Genomic DNA, 12,654 nt, shown 5'->3' on the forward strand with positions numbered 1-12,654 from the left:
ATCTGTTGTAAGTAAAAGTGTCTCAATGCTATTTGCCTTATTTTTGGTTGTTGAATATCGGTAATATACCCTATTATTCAGCAAACCCAGATTAAATGAGTGCAACTAATGCCAAGTAAATTTATTTCATTTCATTTCATTTCATTTCATTTTATTGGCTGTGCCACACGGGATGCAGGATCTTCCCTGACCAGAGATCAAACCCTACATTGGGAGCGAGGAGTCTTAACCACTGGACTGCCAGGGAAGTCCCTGCCTGGTAAATTGAAATATCAAATATCAACTTCTGAAGTAAGGGAGAGAAGGAAACAAAAAGAAAATTGGGTATTTATTCTTAAATATAGCACCCTAGGGAGGCAGTTTGCATAGCGGCTAAGAACACAGACTCTAGAGCCAGACTTGCCTGGGTTTGAGTCCAACTTCCCTTATTGCCTATGTGACTTTGGGCACATTTCTTATCTTTTCTTTGCCTCAGCTTCTGCATCTGTAAAGTGGAAGACAGCTTGACCTCATGGGGTTGCTACAAGGATTAAATTAGTTTATAAAATGTACTTAGAACAGTGACTGGCAACAGTAAGCACCACATAAATGTCAGTTACTATTACTCAAAATTATAATAATGAATAGATCAAGGCTCTAGTAACATTGTTAGTTTTTAGGGGTCTGAGTTTTTGTAATGTTTCTGATTTTTAAAAGATCACAAATGTGGCTTGGATTACTCCAAGAAAAGAAGTTTGGCTTAATACACTGATAAATGAGTTTTTAAGAAGGAAACCATTTTGTATGACCCAGTACAGGGAGTAGAGTTGACTAACAGGAGATGTCTGGCTGGCATAAAAATCATTAAAGAAAATCCTGAGCACGATGTTAAAGTCAACTCGGAAGCACATGCTTTACATTATTGTCCTATCAGTTCTTGAGTTCCTGGCAAGTGTCGCTGAAGCAGATAGACTTTTTTTTCAAGTAGTCATTCTCTGTTATTGCTTTTGACATAGATAAACGACCTTCTAACTAACTATTAGGAAACTTTTTGTAGGGTTTATTTGTGATGGTTATTTAAAGTGATAGCTGTGAAAGACTGTCAAAATAGCTCTAACACTGTGCTGTTCAAAAAGAAAGGCTAATTTCTTTGAAAATAATAATGAAAGGATAATAGAATCTCAGATATAAGAAGGAATAAGGTCTGCGAGCTCATGGATGGCATTCATCTGCCAAGACAGGGAAGTCTGTCTCAGGAGTTAACCAGTTTTGCTTGCTTCATACTGCTGAGTACACTTGAGTTGCTATAATGGGGGCAAAGTTCACTGGGCAGTGCCCCAGCAAATTACTTTTCTAGACAGGAAAGACTAGGGCAATTTTGTCTCTACAGTAATGGCCAATTCACAGCCATCTAAGACTCTGGCTTTTTAATTTTTTTTATTTTTTTATTATTTTTTTTGCGGTGTGCGGGCCTCTCACTGTTGTGGCCTCTCCCATTGCGGAGCACAGGCTCCGGACGTGCAGGCTCAGCAGCCATGGCTCACAGGCCCAGCTGCTCTGCGGCATGTGGGATCCTCCCGGACTGGAGCACTAACCTGTGTCCCCTGAATGGGCAGGCGGACTCTCAACCACTGCACCACCAGGGAAGCCCAAGACTCTGGCTTTTCATTGAAGATGTGACTAACTTGAATGGCCTGAACGTTTATTATATATTTAATACATGTACGAACTACTTTTAATAATATTTCTGAATATTTTACCTTATAACAACTGATTTTATTTTATTGTCTAAACACATGAGTTATGGAAGTTTATGGCCAGTTTAGAGATTAATGAAACATACAAAAATAAAGCACACATCTGCATTTTGAACTGAGAGCACATTTAAGAGGATTGTAGCATTAATTGCAAGAGTTAGAACTTCAGAGTTTGAGGCAGCATGATCTGGTGGAGCAAATACAGGCTTAGGAGTCAGACTGATGGGTTTTGAATCCTACCTTGTTTATTTCCTAGTCATCTGAGGCTACACAAATTATTTAATCCCTCCAAGCCTATTTCTTCATCTGTAAGTAGAGACAATATTCACTCTCAAACCTTTCAAGAATTCAATTAGATACAGATGTGAAAGAGTGCCTACCTCACACACAGGCAGAAAATTTTTGTTTCTGCAGCATTCTATTCAACTCCCCACTCCTTCCCAATGGAAAAAACTAGAACGTTAACACTTCTCAGAATATTGGTCAAGGTTTTCAGTAAAATAAAATTTCATGTGTAAAGTGATTACCAAGAAAGTACTTTTTAGGCAGTGAGGGGTTCAGTAATCACCTTGGTTACCAATCCTATGATAACTAAATCTCAAAGTACAAAACTTGGAGGTTTTCATAAGTATTGTAATGAAAACACCATTTGTATAAACATCAGAGACCCAGGACCCAGAAAAAATTCTCCTATTCTGAGGAGAAAAATTCTCCATAAAGGATATTTGTACTCAGGTCACTAAAAAGTTGTGTAGAGGAACCCATTACATACTAAGGGGGCATTTCGCATCCAGTTTCACAAGACTTGAATCCTGGGGAAGACTTCAGGATGGAAACCTTATTTGGGAACAGAGGTTTGAGCCAGGTTAATTCTAGAGGTTGTCCCAGACCATCTCCAGACGCCAAATGATATCATAAGATGCAAAAATGGATCAGGGGCGGATGATCTAAGTAAGCACGGAGATGACAGGCGCTCGCCACGGGAGGATCCTACGTGGACGCAAGAAAGAACACGCGGTAGGAACTGAGTACTTCCCTTGGAGGCCCCGCAGCCTTCCCACTGCCTCCGAGTTCCCATCACACTCATGAGAATCCGAATCCTCTGTCCACGAACAGGGTGAGCCTATTAGACGCCGGTCAAGAATCGCCCTCCCGCCCCGCCCCGCCCCGCCCCGCCCCAGAGGGCCCCTCCCGAGGTGGCTTCCTGGGCTCCCGCGGCCGCGCGGCACCAAAGGTCACGGAACGCCCATCTCTGCACCTAAAATGCAGCAGGACCGACAATTTAGAGCGCCGGGTGCATATCCACGGTGCAGTCACTAACAGCCATTACTTCCGGGCCCTGTGCGTCTGTTTAGGACTTGAGAAAACTCTTCAGAAACCCGCCACGGTAGTGGGGGCGTGATGGGGGTGTGTGGCGGAGGCTCTCCCAGGAGGCAAATTTCTCTCACTCCTGGGCGCGCGGGGGAAACCGTGGGGCTTTTCTAAATCAGCTCCCACTCCCCCAGCCAGATTTGCCTCTGTCAACTCATCCCTAAAGATAATGTCGAAGTGCGGGACACAGTTTTAAGAATACAGCACCCGAAGACCCCTGAGCTTCTGTAGAGACCAGACAAGCTCGCGCGGCCGTCAATATCGGCACACAGACTGGGCGGCCCGAAAGGAAAAGTCTCCTGCGCGCAGGCGCACGCCATCCCCCGCCCGTCCGGCACGCGCTCCGCCTCGCCTCGCCACTAGCCCCGCCCCCCGGCTCGGCCCCGCCCCTCCAGCCGGTCCTCCGTATCTTCCGCCCTAGCTGGCTTCGCCTCAGCCTGCGCTGCGCTCTCCCGGCCTGCGGCGTCGCGGTACCGGCCTCCGCGCTCCACCCAGACGCCCTCCGGCCCTCGGGAGGGGGCGGGAGGCGGAGCAGAGGGGTGGGGGGTGGTGTCGCCGCGGTCTAGGCGCGGTAGGCGGTGGCGGCGGCGTCGGAGGTCCCTGAGATATGGCCGCCTCGGTGTTCTGCTGCCTGCGGTGCTGCAGAGATGGCGGGACGGGCCACATCCCTCTGAAGGAGATGCCGGCCGTGCAGCTGGACACGCAGCACATGGGTAAGGGCTCTCCCTTCCCCAGACCCAGTGGCCCACCCCGGGTCGGGCGCGGCTGGTCGGGGTCAGCCTGGAGTTACGAGGACCGCACGCTGCCGGGCCCCGCTGGGCTCCGCGCCCTGTCCCTCACCCTGTGACGCTGCCCTGGACCCGGTTTGGCCTCGCGGGTCTCCTCCAGACTCCGGCCGACCCCACCTCGGCCCGGCTCTGCGTTCAGAGCTGCGCAGCCCTGTCAGCTCCTGTCTTGGGAAGATGGGTGTGTGGACCTACCCGTTTCCACAGCAGTGTCCTCCCGGCTGCCGCCTCCTGGGACTCGTGTAAGACGTCACCTTCGAGGGGAGTGGGGAGGACTCTGTTCTCCTCCTACAATGCTCCACTGCCTAGCTCCAGTCCAGTCCCACACATTTTCGGAAAGCTTCAGCTGTCCTCGGCTCCTTCCTCTGCCCTGACAGCTTTCTCTTAGCCCATCATTTATCGGTTGTTTTATTGGAAATGATTTTCCTCTCATCTCCTAAAGTCAAAACAAGGCAAGTTGCAGAAGCCTGAAGCCACCGCTCAGGTCAGAACCTGTCATTTCAACGAAAACCTCCCACTGTCCGACCCCTGTTAGTCACGCTTAGAAGTGTTGTAATTTCTCCTGACCGGCGTCTTCCCAGCAGGTCAGGCTATTGCAGAAATAAAACAGCGCTTTGCTTCTTCGCATCTATGTTTTTTCCTTCCACTGTCAAATGAGCTTACAGCTTCTCTCCTAACGTTCTTCTCCTCCCCTCTGTAGCCTCTTTTACCACCTTATTATTTCTGTTCTTAGACTTGTCCCATGTAGTTCCATGCTTCTGGAATATGGTTCTAGAAGGAGAGATTTCCCACTATAATTACTTCAGAGTACTGTTTTTTTTGCGGATTATTCTCTTCAAAGTATACATCTGCACTTTCAGTTTTCCCCACATCTCTCTTTGGCTAAAGGACAGTGCATTGAAATAACAAAGGGAATTCTTAATATTTATAGCAAAACCCTCTCCCGCCCAGATTCTCTATAATTCTGGAAATACTCTGCTCATTATATGTCTGTAGCATGTACTAAATCACAGATGTGATCATTGTTTACCACTTTGTATGTGGGTATTTTAATTCTTAGATATCCCAAGTATAATATAGACCCCTGATACATAAATATATATGTATGTATATCTCTTTATTTCTTATTCATCATTTATAGACAGATGTTCAAATTCTATAATTTCCCTCAGAAAATGTTTCCATTTCATTTATTCGTTCACCCAACTGATATTTATTGGCTGATGTTATACGGTAGGCATTGTTTTAGATGCTAGGAACACAGTAAAGGAAAACCACGCGTAGATCCTGGAGCATATGGTCAGCTTTAGCTCTTTCTATCTCTACTGCCAAACTCCTGAATTACTACAATCTGCTCTTTAAAGTATTCCTTTTCTCTAGTCTCTTCTTCCACGAAGAACCGGTCACTTGTACTCATTCCACTATGTTCTCCTTTTTCCAGAGCTGCCCAGCATCTTTCAGTAGAGTAATGTCATCCCCCATTACCATCTGCGTGGAAACTTTTCTTAACCTGTCTTCCAGTAAATTCAAATTCTTCAATCACAGAAGAAGCATGATTTTAGAAAGCAAATAATATGAGGAGAGGCTCATCAAGTTAGGAACAGGTTTCAAGCATCAGTTGATCTTAAGTTGAAATATGAGAAGCACACTGAGTGAGTATGCATGTATTTGGATATGTGAAAGGCTGTATTAGGTCACCTAAAGAATGTGATTGCCGTTTTTTGTTAAGAAAATAGTCTATACACGTCATATGCAAATGAATGTTGTCTCTTTCAAAGTTGTCACTTATTTTGGTGATGCTGCATCACTTAAAACGATTTGGAATTCCTCTTGGGATTTTCTGTGGAGTAGTTTTTATAAATATCTTCATTTTTGCCACAACCTCCATATTTAATTGTGAATTGACTTTTTAGAAATGAATGTCTTCCAAGGTAGCTACTTTGAAAGGGATGCCGTTCATTTGGAAATGTCTAATGTTTTTTAAAAAATACACTTTGGCTATGTTTATATGTGTTCTGGCTATACTCAAATTTGCCTTGGCTTTCTAAGCAATCTTGATAATTAATGAAACTGTACAAATCACATAGATCCAAGTGTAGGATATCTTTGTACTTAAAAAAGAGAAATGGAATAAGCTTAAGATAATTCTCCAGTGATTCACAAACACTCTAAAATGTTCTGTGAATATATCCATCTTTCTGTATAAAACATCTCAGTACCTAGCAGAATGCCTTGGAGATAAGAAATGAGATTGAAGTAAGAGAATAATAGCATATTCAGAGTTGGTTCTGTGGTTCCAACTCAGATATGTACGAGAACCAAAAAGTATTGCTGGGTATGAAAAAAAAAAAAACATTTATTTGCGTAGTTCTTTGAAATGTTTTTCACTTAGGATGCTTTCAGTTACAAGCTGTAAAACCTGCAACTCAAAACAGTTGAAACAATGAAGGAAATTTATTGGTTCATGTAAATTTAAAAAGTACAAAAGCAGCACTATCTTCAGGAAGACTCAGTGCTGCTAAGGACTGAGCTTCTTTTCATCTCTTTCCTCTGTCTTCTGCTGCTTGTTCCTGAAGGCTGGCATCCATGATAACTTGCAGCCTCTCCCTGGGCTGTAGGCTTCCTCATTCAGATCCAGCAAGAATGAGAGAATCTTTATCCCTTCATTCTCTCTGCAAAAGTCCTGAGACTATCTCTGATGGTAGTGGCTTAGGTCATATAACCGTTTTTCACTCAGTCAGTGTGGCCAGGAAATGTGGAATGCACTGATTAACTTAACCTAGGTCAAAGCTGTACCCCTGAAACCAGAGATTGAGTCAGCTTCCTTGGAACTGTTTTGATCTCCAGAGCAAAGTCTGTTGGGAAAGGGAAAACAGATACTACATGTCCACTTCACAGTACTTAGCAGAGCATATTCATTCAATTCTGTATCAGTTATTTGTCGAGCGTCTGCTGGATGCCAAGCACTCCATGGTCTTTGCCATCAAGGAGGAGCTGGGCCCTGGATGTTCTCCAGTTGAAACTGCTGAGGTATATGGGGCAGCCAGATGTAAATTATGTATAAAGACACTTTCCCAGAATTTGCGGTTTAACATTTGTAATTAGAAAAAAAAAGGATGCTAGTAAGTTTTTAATAATCATATAATAGGATCTTAGTTTTACCTTAAATAAGAGAGTGTCCTTCTTAAATCAACCAGTTTAGAATTGTGATAAAATCTGAAAATTTGGTATTTCTCTTATGTATTTGTCCCAAATAATTTTTTAAGTATGAATTCAACAGTAAGTTAATGAGAGACCTGCCTCCCTGTTAATACCTTTTGTTACTATGTTCTAGTTTTATTTAACCCCCTCTGGAGGAGTTCCCTACAGTTCTCACAGCCAGATCTGCTTGGCTTGTACACTTACTACCAGAAAAGTCATACTGGTTACGGATCTTGGGAATCACATGCCTCGATGTTACGGGATATTTCTTACGTATTAGAATTTTGTTAACTTTCTTCATGTTCTCTGATAAGCTTTCCTAAATCAATATTTGGAAGAGAATTGGTATTGGAGTCACATTATGAAGAGACTTTTTCTCACTCTCATCTATCAAATGTTACTTGAACTAAAATTTTCCATGAAAATACAATGCATTTAATGATGTTGAAATCTTGTTTACATATTTGCAATATGATTGACAGCAGCTATCTTACAAACATTTTTAAAATCCTAAAATTAGCATTTTTCCATGACAGCAATTTCTTTTTTTTTTTTTTAATTTATTTTTGGCTGCGTTGGGTCTTCATTGCTGGGCCCAGGCTTTCTTTAGTTGTGGCGAACGGGGGCTACTCTTCGTTGTGGTGCGCAGGCTTCTCATTGCAGTGGCTTCTCTTGTTGTGGAGCACGGGCTCTAGGCACGCAGGCTCAGTAGCTGTGCCTCGCGGATTCTAGAGCGCAGGCTCAGTAGTTGTGGCTCATGGGCTTAGCCCCTCCGCGGCATGTGGGATCTTCCCGGACCAGGGCTCGAACCCGTGTCCCGTGTATTGGCAGGCGGGTTCTTAACCACTGCGCCACCAGGGAAGCCCCTTTTTTTTTTTCTCTTTTGGCTCAGTTGGGACTTCGTTGCTGTGTGCGGGCTTTCTCTAGTTGCAGTGAGCGGGGGCTGCTCTTCGTTGTGGTGTGCGGGTTTCTCATTGTGGTGGCTTCTCTTGTTGCGGAGCATGGATTCTTGGTGCGTGGGCTTCAGTAGTTGTGGCTTTTGGGCTCTAGAGTGCACGCTTTGTAGTTGTGGTGCACAGGCTTAGTTGCTCCGCGGCATGTGGGATCTTCCCGGACCAGGGATCGAACCCGTGTGCCCTGCGTTGCCAGGCAGATTCTCAACCACTGCGCCACCAGGGAAGCCCGGTGTCAGCTGTTTCAAGAACATAGATGTATGTTCCTTTCTGTGTTCCATTCATCTTCAGTTCTTACTTGACCAAAGCACTAGCATAGGACCTTGTACCTAGTAGACATTCAGTCAGTTTTTAGCAGATTGATTTGTTTAGATTGAACTGAAAATGGTACTAATTTGCCAGTTTCTTTCAAGTGTTTATGTTTTTATTTAAATCAAGATATTTATGAAATCATCAAATTGATTCATTGGCTAAAATTTAAGAAAGTCTGCTTCTGGGAGTTCCCTGGTGGCCTAGTGGTTAGGATTCTGGGCTTTCACTGCCGTGGTCCGGGGTTCGGGGAACTGAGATCCCGCAAGACACGTGGTGCAGCCAAAAAAAAAAAAAGTCTACTTCTACCTTAAAAGTGTTTCAAATATTCAGTATAATTCAGAATTATTATTTGAAACTGCCTAATTAAACAAGATTTCTAGCCACAAATTAATATTAATGTTCTCCCAGGAAAAAAGTAAATTAAATATTTTAAATAATTTATCAGTATTTTTATATTTCGAAGTATATATAGTCTCCCTATTTTTTGGAGACCAAGAGTTAAAAGTGAAACAAATTAACCTTGATTGTTGGTTAAGAGAATGTAAAACTTTACACAGTGTCTATATTCTTTTGTTTAGGAACGGATGTTGTCATTGTAAAAAATGGAAGAAGAATATGTGGAACAGGAGGTTGTTTAGCCAGTGCACCTTTACATCAAAACAAAAGCTACTTTGAATTCAAAATCCAGTCCACAGGTTGGTATAATGGTACTTGACTATTAAAAGTCCTAATTATTCAAAATATGAGGAGTAATTTTCAATATATGAAAAAGATTAATGAGGTAATTAAAAAAACACCAAACGCTTACTTAGAAGACCATTTTCTTCCACATCTTATTGTGTGATCCTGGTTTAATTAGTCAATTTCGTTATATTAGGTTCAGTTTTCTCATCTATAAAATGGATTACAGGAGCTGCCCTTCCTGCCTCACATGAGCTATATATATGAAAGTGTTTAAAAGACATGACATACTGGTTCAGTTTAAGGCACAAGCATTATTATTAATATGGTTAATTATTAGTGGCAGCTAGATGAACCATTTCATTTGGTCAAGCATATAAGGTGTAGACTCTTGCTGTTTTATCTTAGGATAAAATTAAACTTATGATCCTGAGGTTTTCTCTTAACTCTTGTTAAGATTCCCTGATTCAGTGTCTTCTGAAGCAATTGGCAGATTTAGAATTCTGATAGAAGTCTAAAGTCTCTTTAAAAATTTATGAATCTGTACACCTGAAACTAACACAATATTGTAAATCAACTATACTTCAATTAAAAATTAAAAAAAATTTTTTTTAATTCTGAAGTTTCTTTAGTTGTATAGCAATTCTACATGAGTATTATGATAGTTATTAATTAGTTAACTTGTGGCAGTGTTGAATATGGGGAAATTTTTTTAAGGCTTTATTATAAAGAAATGTCTAGTGAAACATGGCATGAGTAATATACGTACAGAATTGGAAATCTAGAGTGGAGTAAATTAATTCTGCTCTTACTCTTACTTGAATGACATAAAATATTCCTCTGGGGCTTGTTTTTTAAATTCATTTTAAATACTGATTTTTCTTAAGTGTGTGAAATAAATTTGAATCTGTCCTCCATTCCATTCTTTTGTAAGTTAACTCACTGGCTGCATAATGTCTCTGGTTACTGTAATCTTCTCAAGTATAACATACCTTTTCTCAAGAGAAGCAGATAGTTCCTTGAGCCTGAAATGTAATACAAATTTTTATGTGGATTTTCTATAAAGGGTGCTATCCTCAATAATATCTCTAGAATAAGTGCATTATTGGAGTTTGTAGCATTGTTCCCTCAATGAAAGCTTCAGGCAGTTGTGCCCAAGTGTATCACAGTGTGCACAGTTCTTTAGGAGTAAGGGGACTCTGTAACCCTGTCTAGAACTGTTGTCCCATGAAATTAGTATTATCACTTGCTGTCACTCTTGTCCCACCTTGGAGGATAAATTATATAATCAAATTATTTAGGAGGCCAAGACAGTGAAGTCCAGACATGCAGCTTTCTGATGGTCTCACTCAATCCAGGAAAACTGATTGATTGACAACATGGTCTTCAAACATTCTTTGATCTATAGAATTTCTCCTAACTGATTTTGATAAAAACTGAGAAGGAAACCCTTTGAGATGTAACCGGGAGTTGTAGGTATTCTGTTAGATTAAGAAGAGAGCTGCTTGCTTTAAAAGTCAATTTAGACCAAAAGGTTTTAAACTCATGAACTTAAGGTATTGGATAAGAAAATGATTTTACACTTTATCATTATTTTTCTCCTCTCCATGATACTGACCAGGTCATATATTATTTGTCACATATTATAGATGCAAAAAGTAAAGACAGTAAATTCCTGCTTCTCAGACGTGGTGCTTGAAATAGAACCCCAGGCCATTTATATTCATTGTGTAGCTTTTTAATAATATTTTTAGAGAATAATAATAATAATAATGACAATAGTTAGTATCTTTTAAAAATACTTCCTCTGTGCTTTACTTACCCATTTTTTTTTAATACTTACACTGTTGCAAGTGCTTCACTTGGATGATCTTGCTGTATCTTCTGATAACTTTAAGAGGATAGTACTGTTAGAATCCATAGTTCACAGGTGAGGAAGCAGGGGGAGGTTAAGTAACTTGCCCAAGATGACATAGCAAAGTCAGAATTTAAACCTAGGTAGTACAACTCCAGGGCCCACTCGCTTATCTCCCAGGCTGTACTACATCTGCAGGAGAACATGGTATAGTTTGCAAACTACTTTTAAAAGAATTTTTTAAACATTAACAAAAAAATAGTTTAGTGATAATATGCCACTTTCTTTAAAAACAACTCCTTTCATATTTGTATACTGCAGATTTGGGGAGCATTTAAATTATTATATTTTTAGGAATCTGGGGTATTGGTGTTGCAACTCAGAAAGTTAACTTGAATCAGATCCCTCTTGGCCGAGATGTGCATAGTCTGGTGATGAGAAATGATGGAGCCCTATATCACAACAATGAGGAGAAAAATAGGCTGCCAGCAAACAGCCTTCCACAGGAGGGAGACGTGGTGGTGAGTTTTCTTGTGGAGTTGTTTTCCACTGTAAATTATTAAACTTGAACTGCTTTTAGTATTTCTACTTTTGCCTCTGAGTTTGTGGTTTGAATTCCAAAGCACCAGAATTGGATCTAATGAGGTAGTACATTTTCCAAAGAGAGCACTTGATGTCGATGCTGCTGCCTTACCTAACTGCCTTCTCCTTTCTAGAGCTGCCACTGGCCAGGAAAATAAGCGTGAACCCTTATTTCCATTTAAGGGAGAGTTGATGACAGGTTGGCTGCTGATCATTTCCTGCTTCTCTCACATAAAAGAAATCTTGGCCCACAATTTTAAAAGTTTGCTAACCCTTATATTAGAAAATATTAGGTATTTTTGCAGCTGGAGATCTCTTAGAGAAAAATTTGACATTTATTGCTTAATTTGTTATGAACTTCTGTTAAAGAAGTACAGCATTTTATCAGGAGCATTGGTCCTCGTTAAACATAACCTTACTAAACTTCCTTCACTTTCGGAACTCTTCAAAAAACTGACTCAATATTCTAAGGCTTGATTGTAGAAAACTTTTTTTGGAAAGCAGGGGATAGAAGGAGTTACATATTATTGACTTCTCTGATTTTATTCCCAACTAGATATATTTAAGTCTCTACCAAAGCCACCCTATTGAAAATGTAATCCAGAGATCCCTTTCTGCCTTTTTCCAGATACTTCCTCTCAAACAGTGTTGTCCAAGAACCTTATACACTGAGTTCAGGCCATTAGCTATGGACTGAGAACAGAGTTCTTGGGTCTCCTTATGCAGAGACTTCAGTTCTTGGCTCTCATACCAAGTTGAAAGGAATCTGTAAACAATTAGAGTTTCTAATAATAAGATAAAACAGACAAGGTAAATCCAGGTTATTGAATTAAAGAAGTATACAATATTTTGAAAAGAGTGAAGGAAGATGTGGAAATGATTTTTAATTATGGTCTGATCTTTTATGCAATTTAAAAAATGTGGGGCTTCCCTGGTGGCACAGTGGTTGAGAGTCCGCCTGCCGATGCAGGGGACATGGGTTCGTACCCCGGTCCGGGAAGATCCCACATGCCACGGAGCAGCTGGGCCCGTGAGCCATGACTGCTGAGCCTGAGTGTCTGGAGCCTGTGCTCCGCATCGGGAGAGGCCACAACAGTGAGAGGCCCGCGTACCGCAAAAAAAAAAAAAAAAAAAAAGTGAAGAAGAGTCTTCAAATAGGTAAATTATTGAAAGTATGT

At 41.3% G+C, this 12,654-nt stretch overlaps 1 protein-coding gene across 5 annotated transcripts in view; it reads left to right on the forward strand.

The window, feature by feature from the left end:
• Nucleotides 1-3,525: 3,525 nt before the first annotated feature.
• SPRYD7 (SPRY domain containing 7) overlaps nt 3,526-12,654 on the forward strand; it is a 143,747-nt gene continuing 134,618 nt past the window's right edge. For 4 of the 5 annotated variants that reach the window (XM_073795154.1, XM_073795153.1, XM_073795152.1 and 1 more), the window contains exons 1-3: nt 3,527-3,820; nt 8,937-9,053; nt 11,249-11,415. In XM_073795154.1, coding sequence (XP_073651255.1) covers nt 3,715-3,820; nt 8,937-9,053; nt 11,249-11,415 — 390 coding nt within the window. In that variant the 5' untranslated portion in view covers nt 3,527-3,714. Of the gene's footprint in view, nt 3,821-5,333; nt 5,545-8,936; nt 9,054-11,248; nt 11,416-12,654 lie in introns of all 5 variants that reach the window. The other variant, XM_019936632.3, reaches the window with a different exon arrangement.

This window comes from Tursiops truncatus, chromosome 18 (genome assembly GCF_011762595.2).
Source record: "Tursiops truncatus isolate mTurTru1 chromosome 18, mTurTru1.mat.Y, whole genome shotgun sequence".
Lineage (NCBI taxonomy): Eukaryota > Metazoa > Chordata > Mammalia > Artiodactyla > Delphinidae > Tursiops > Tursiops truncatus.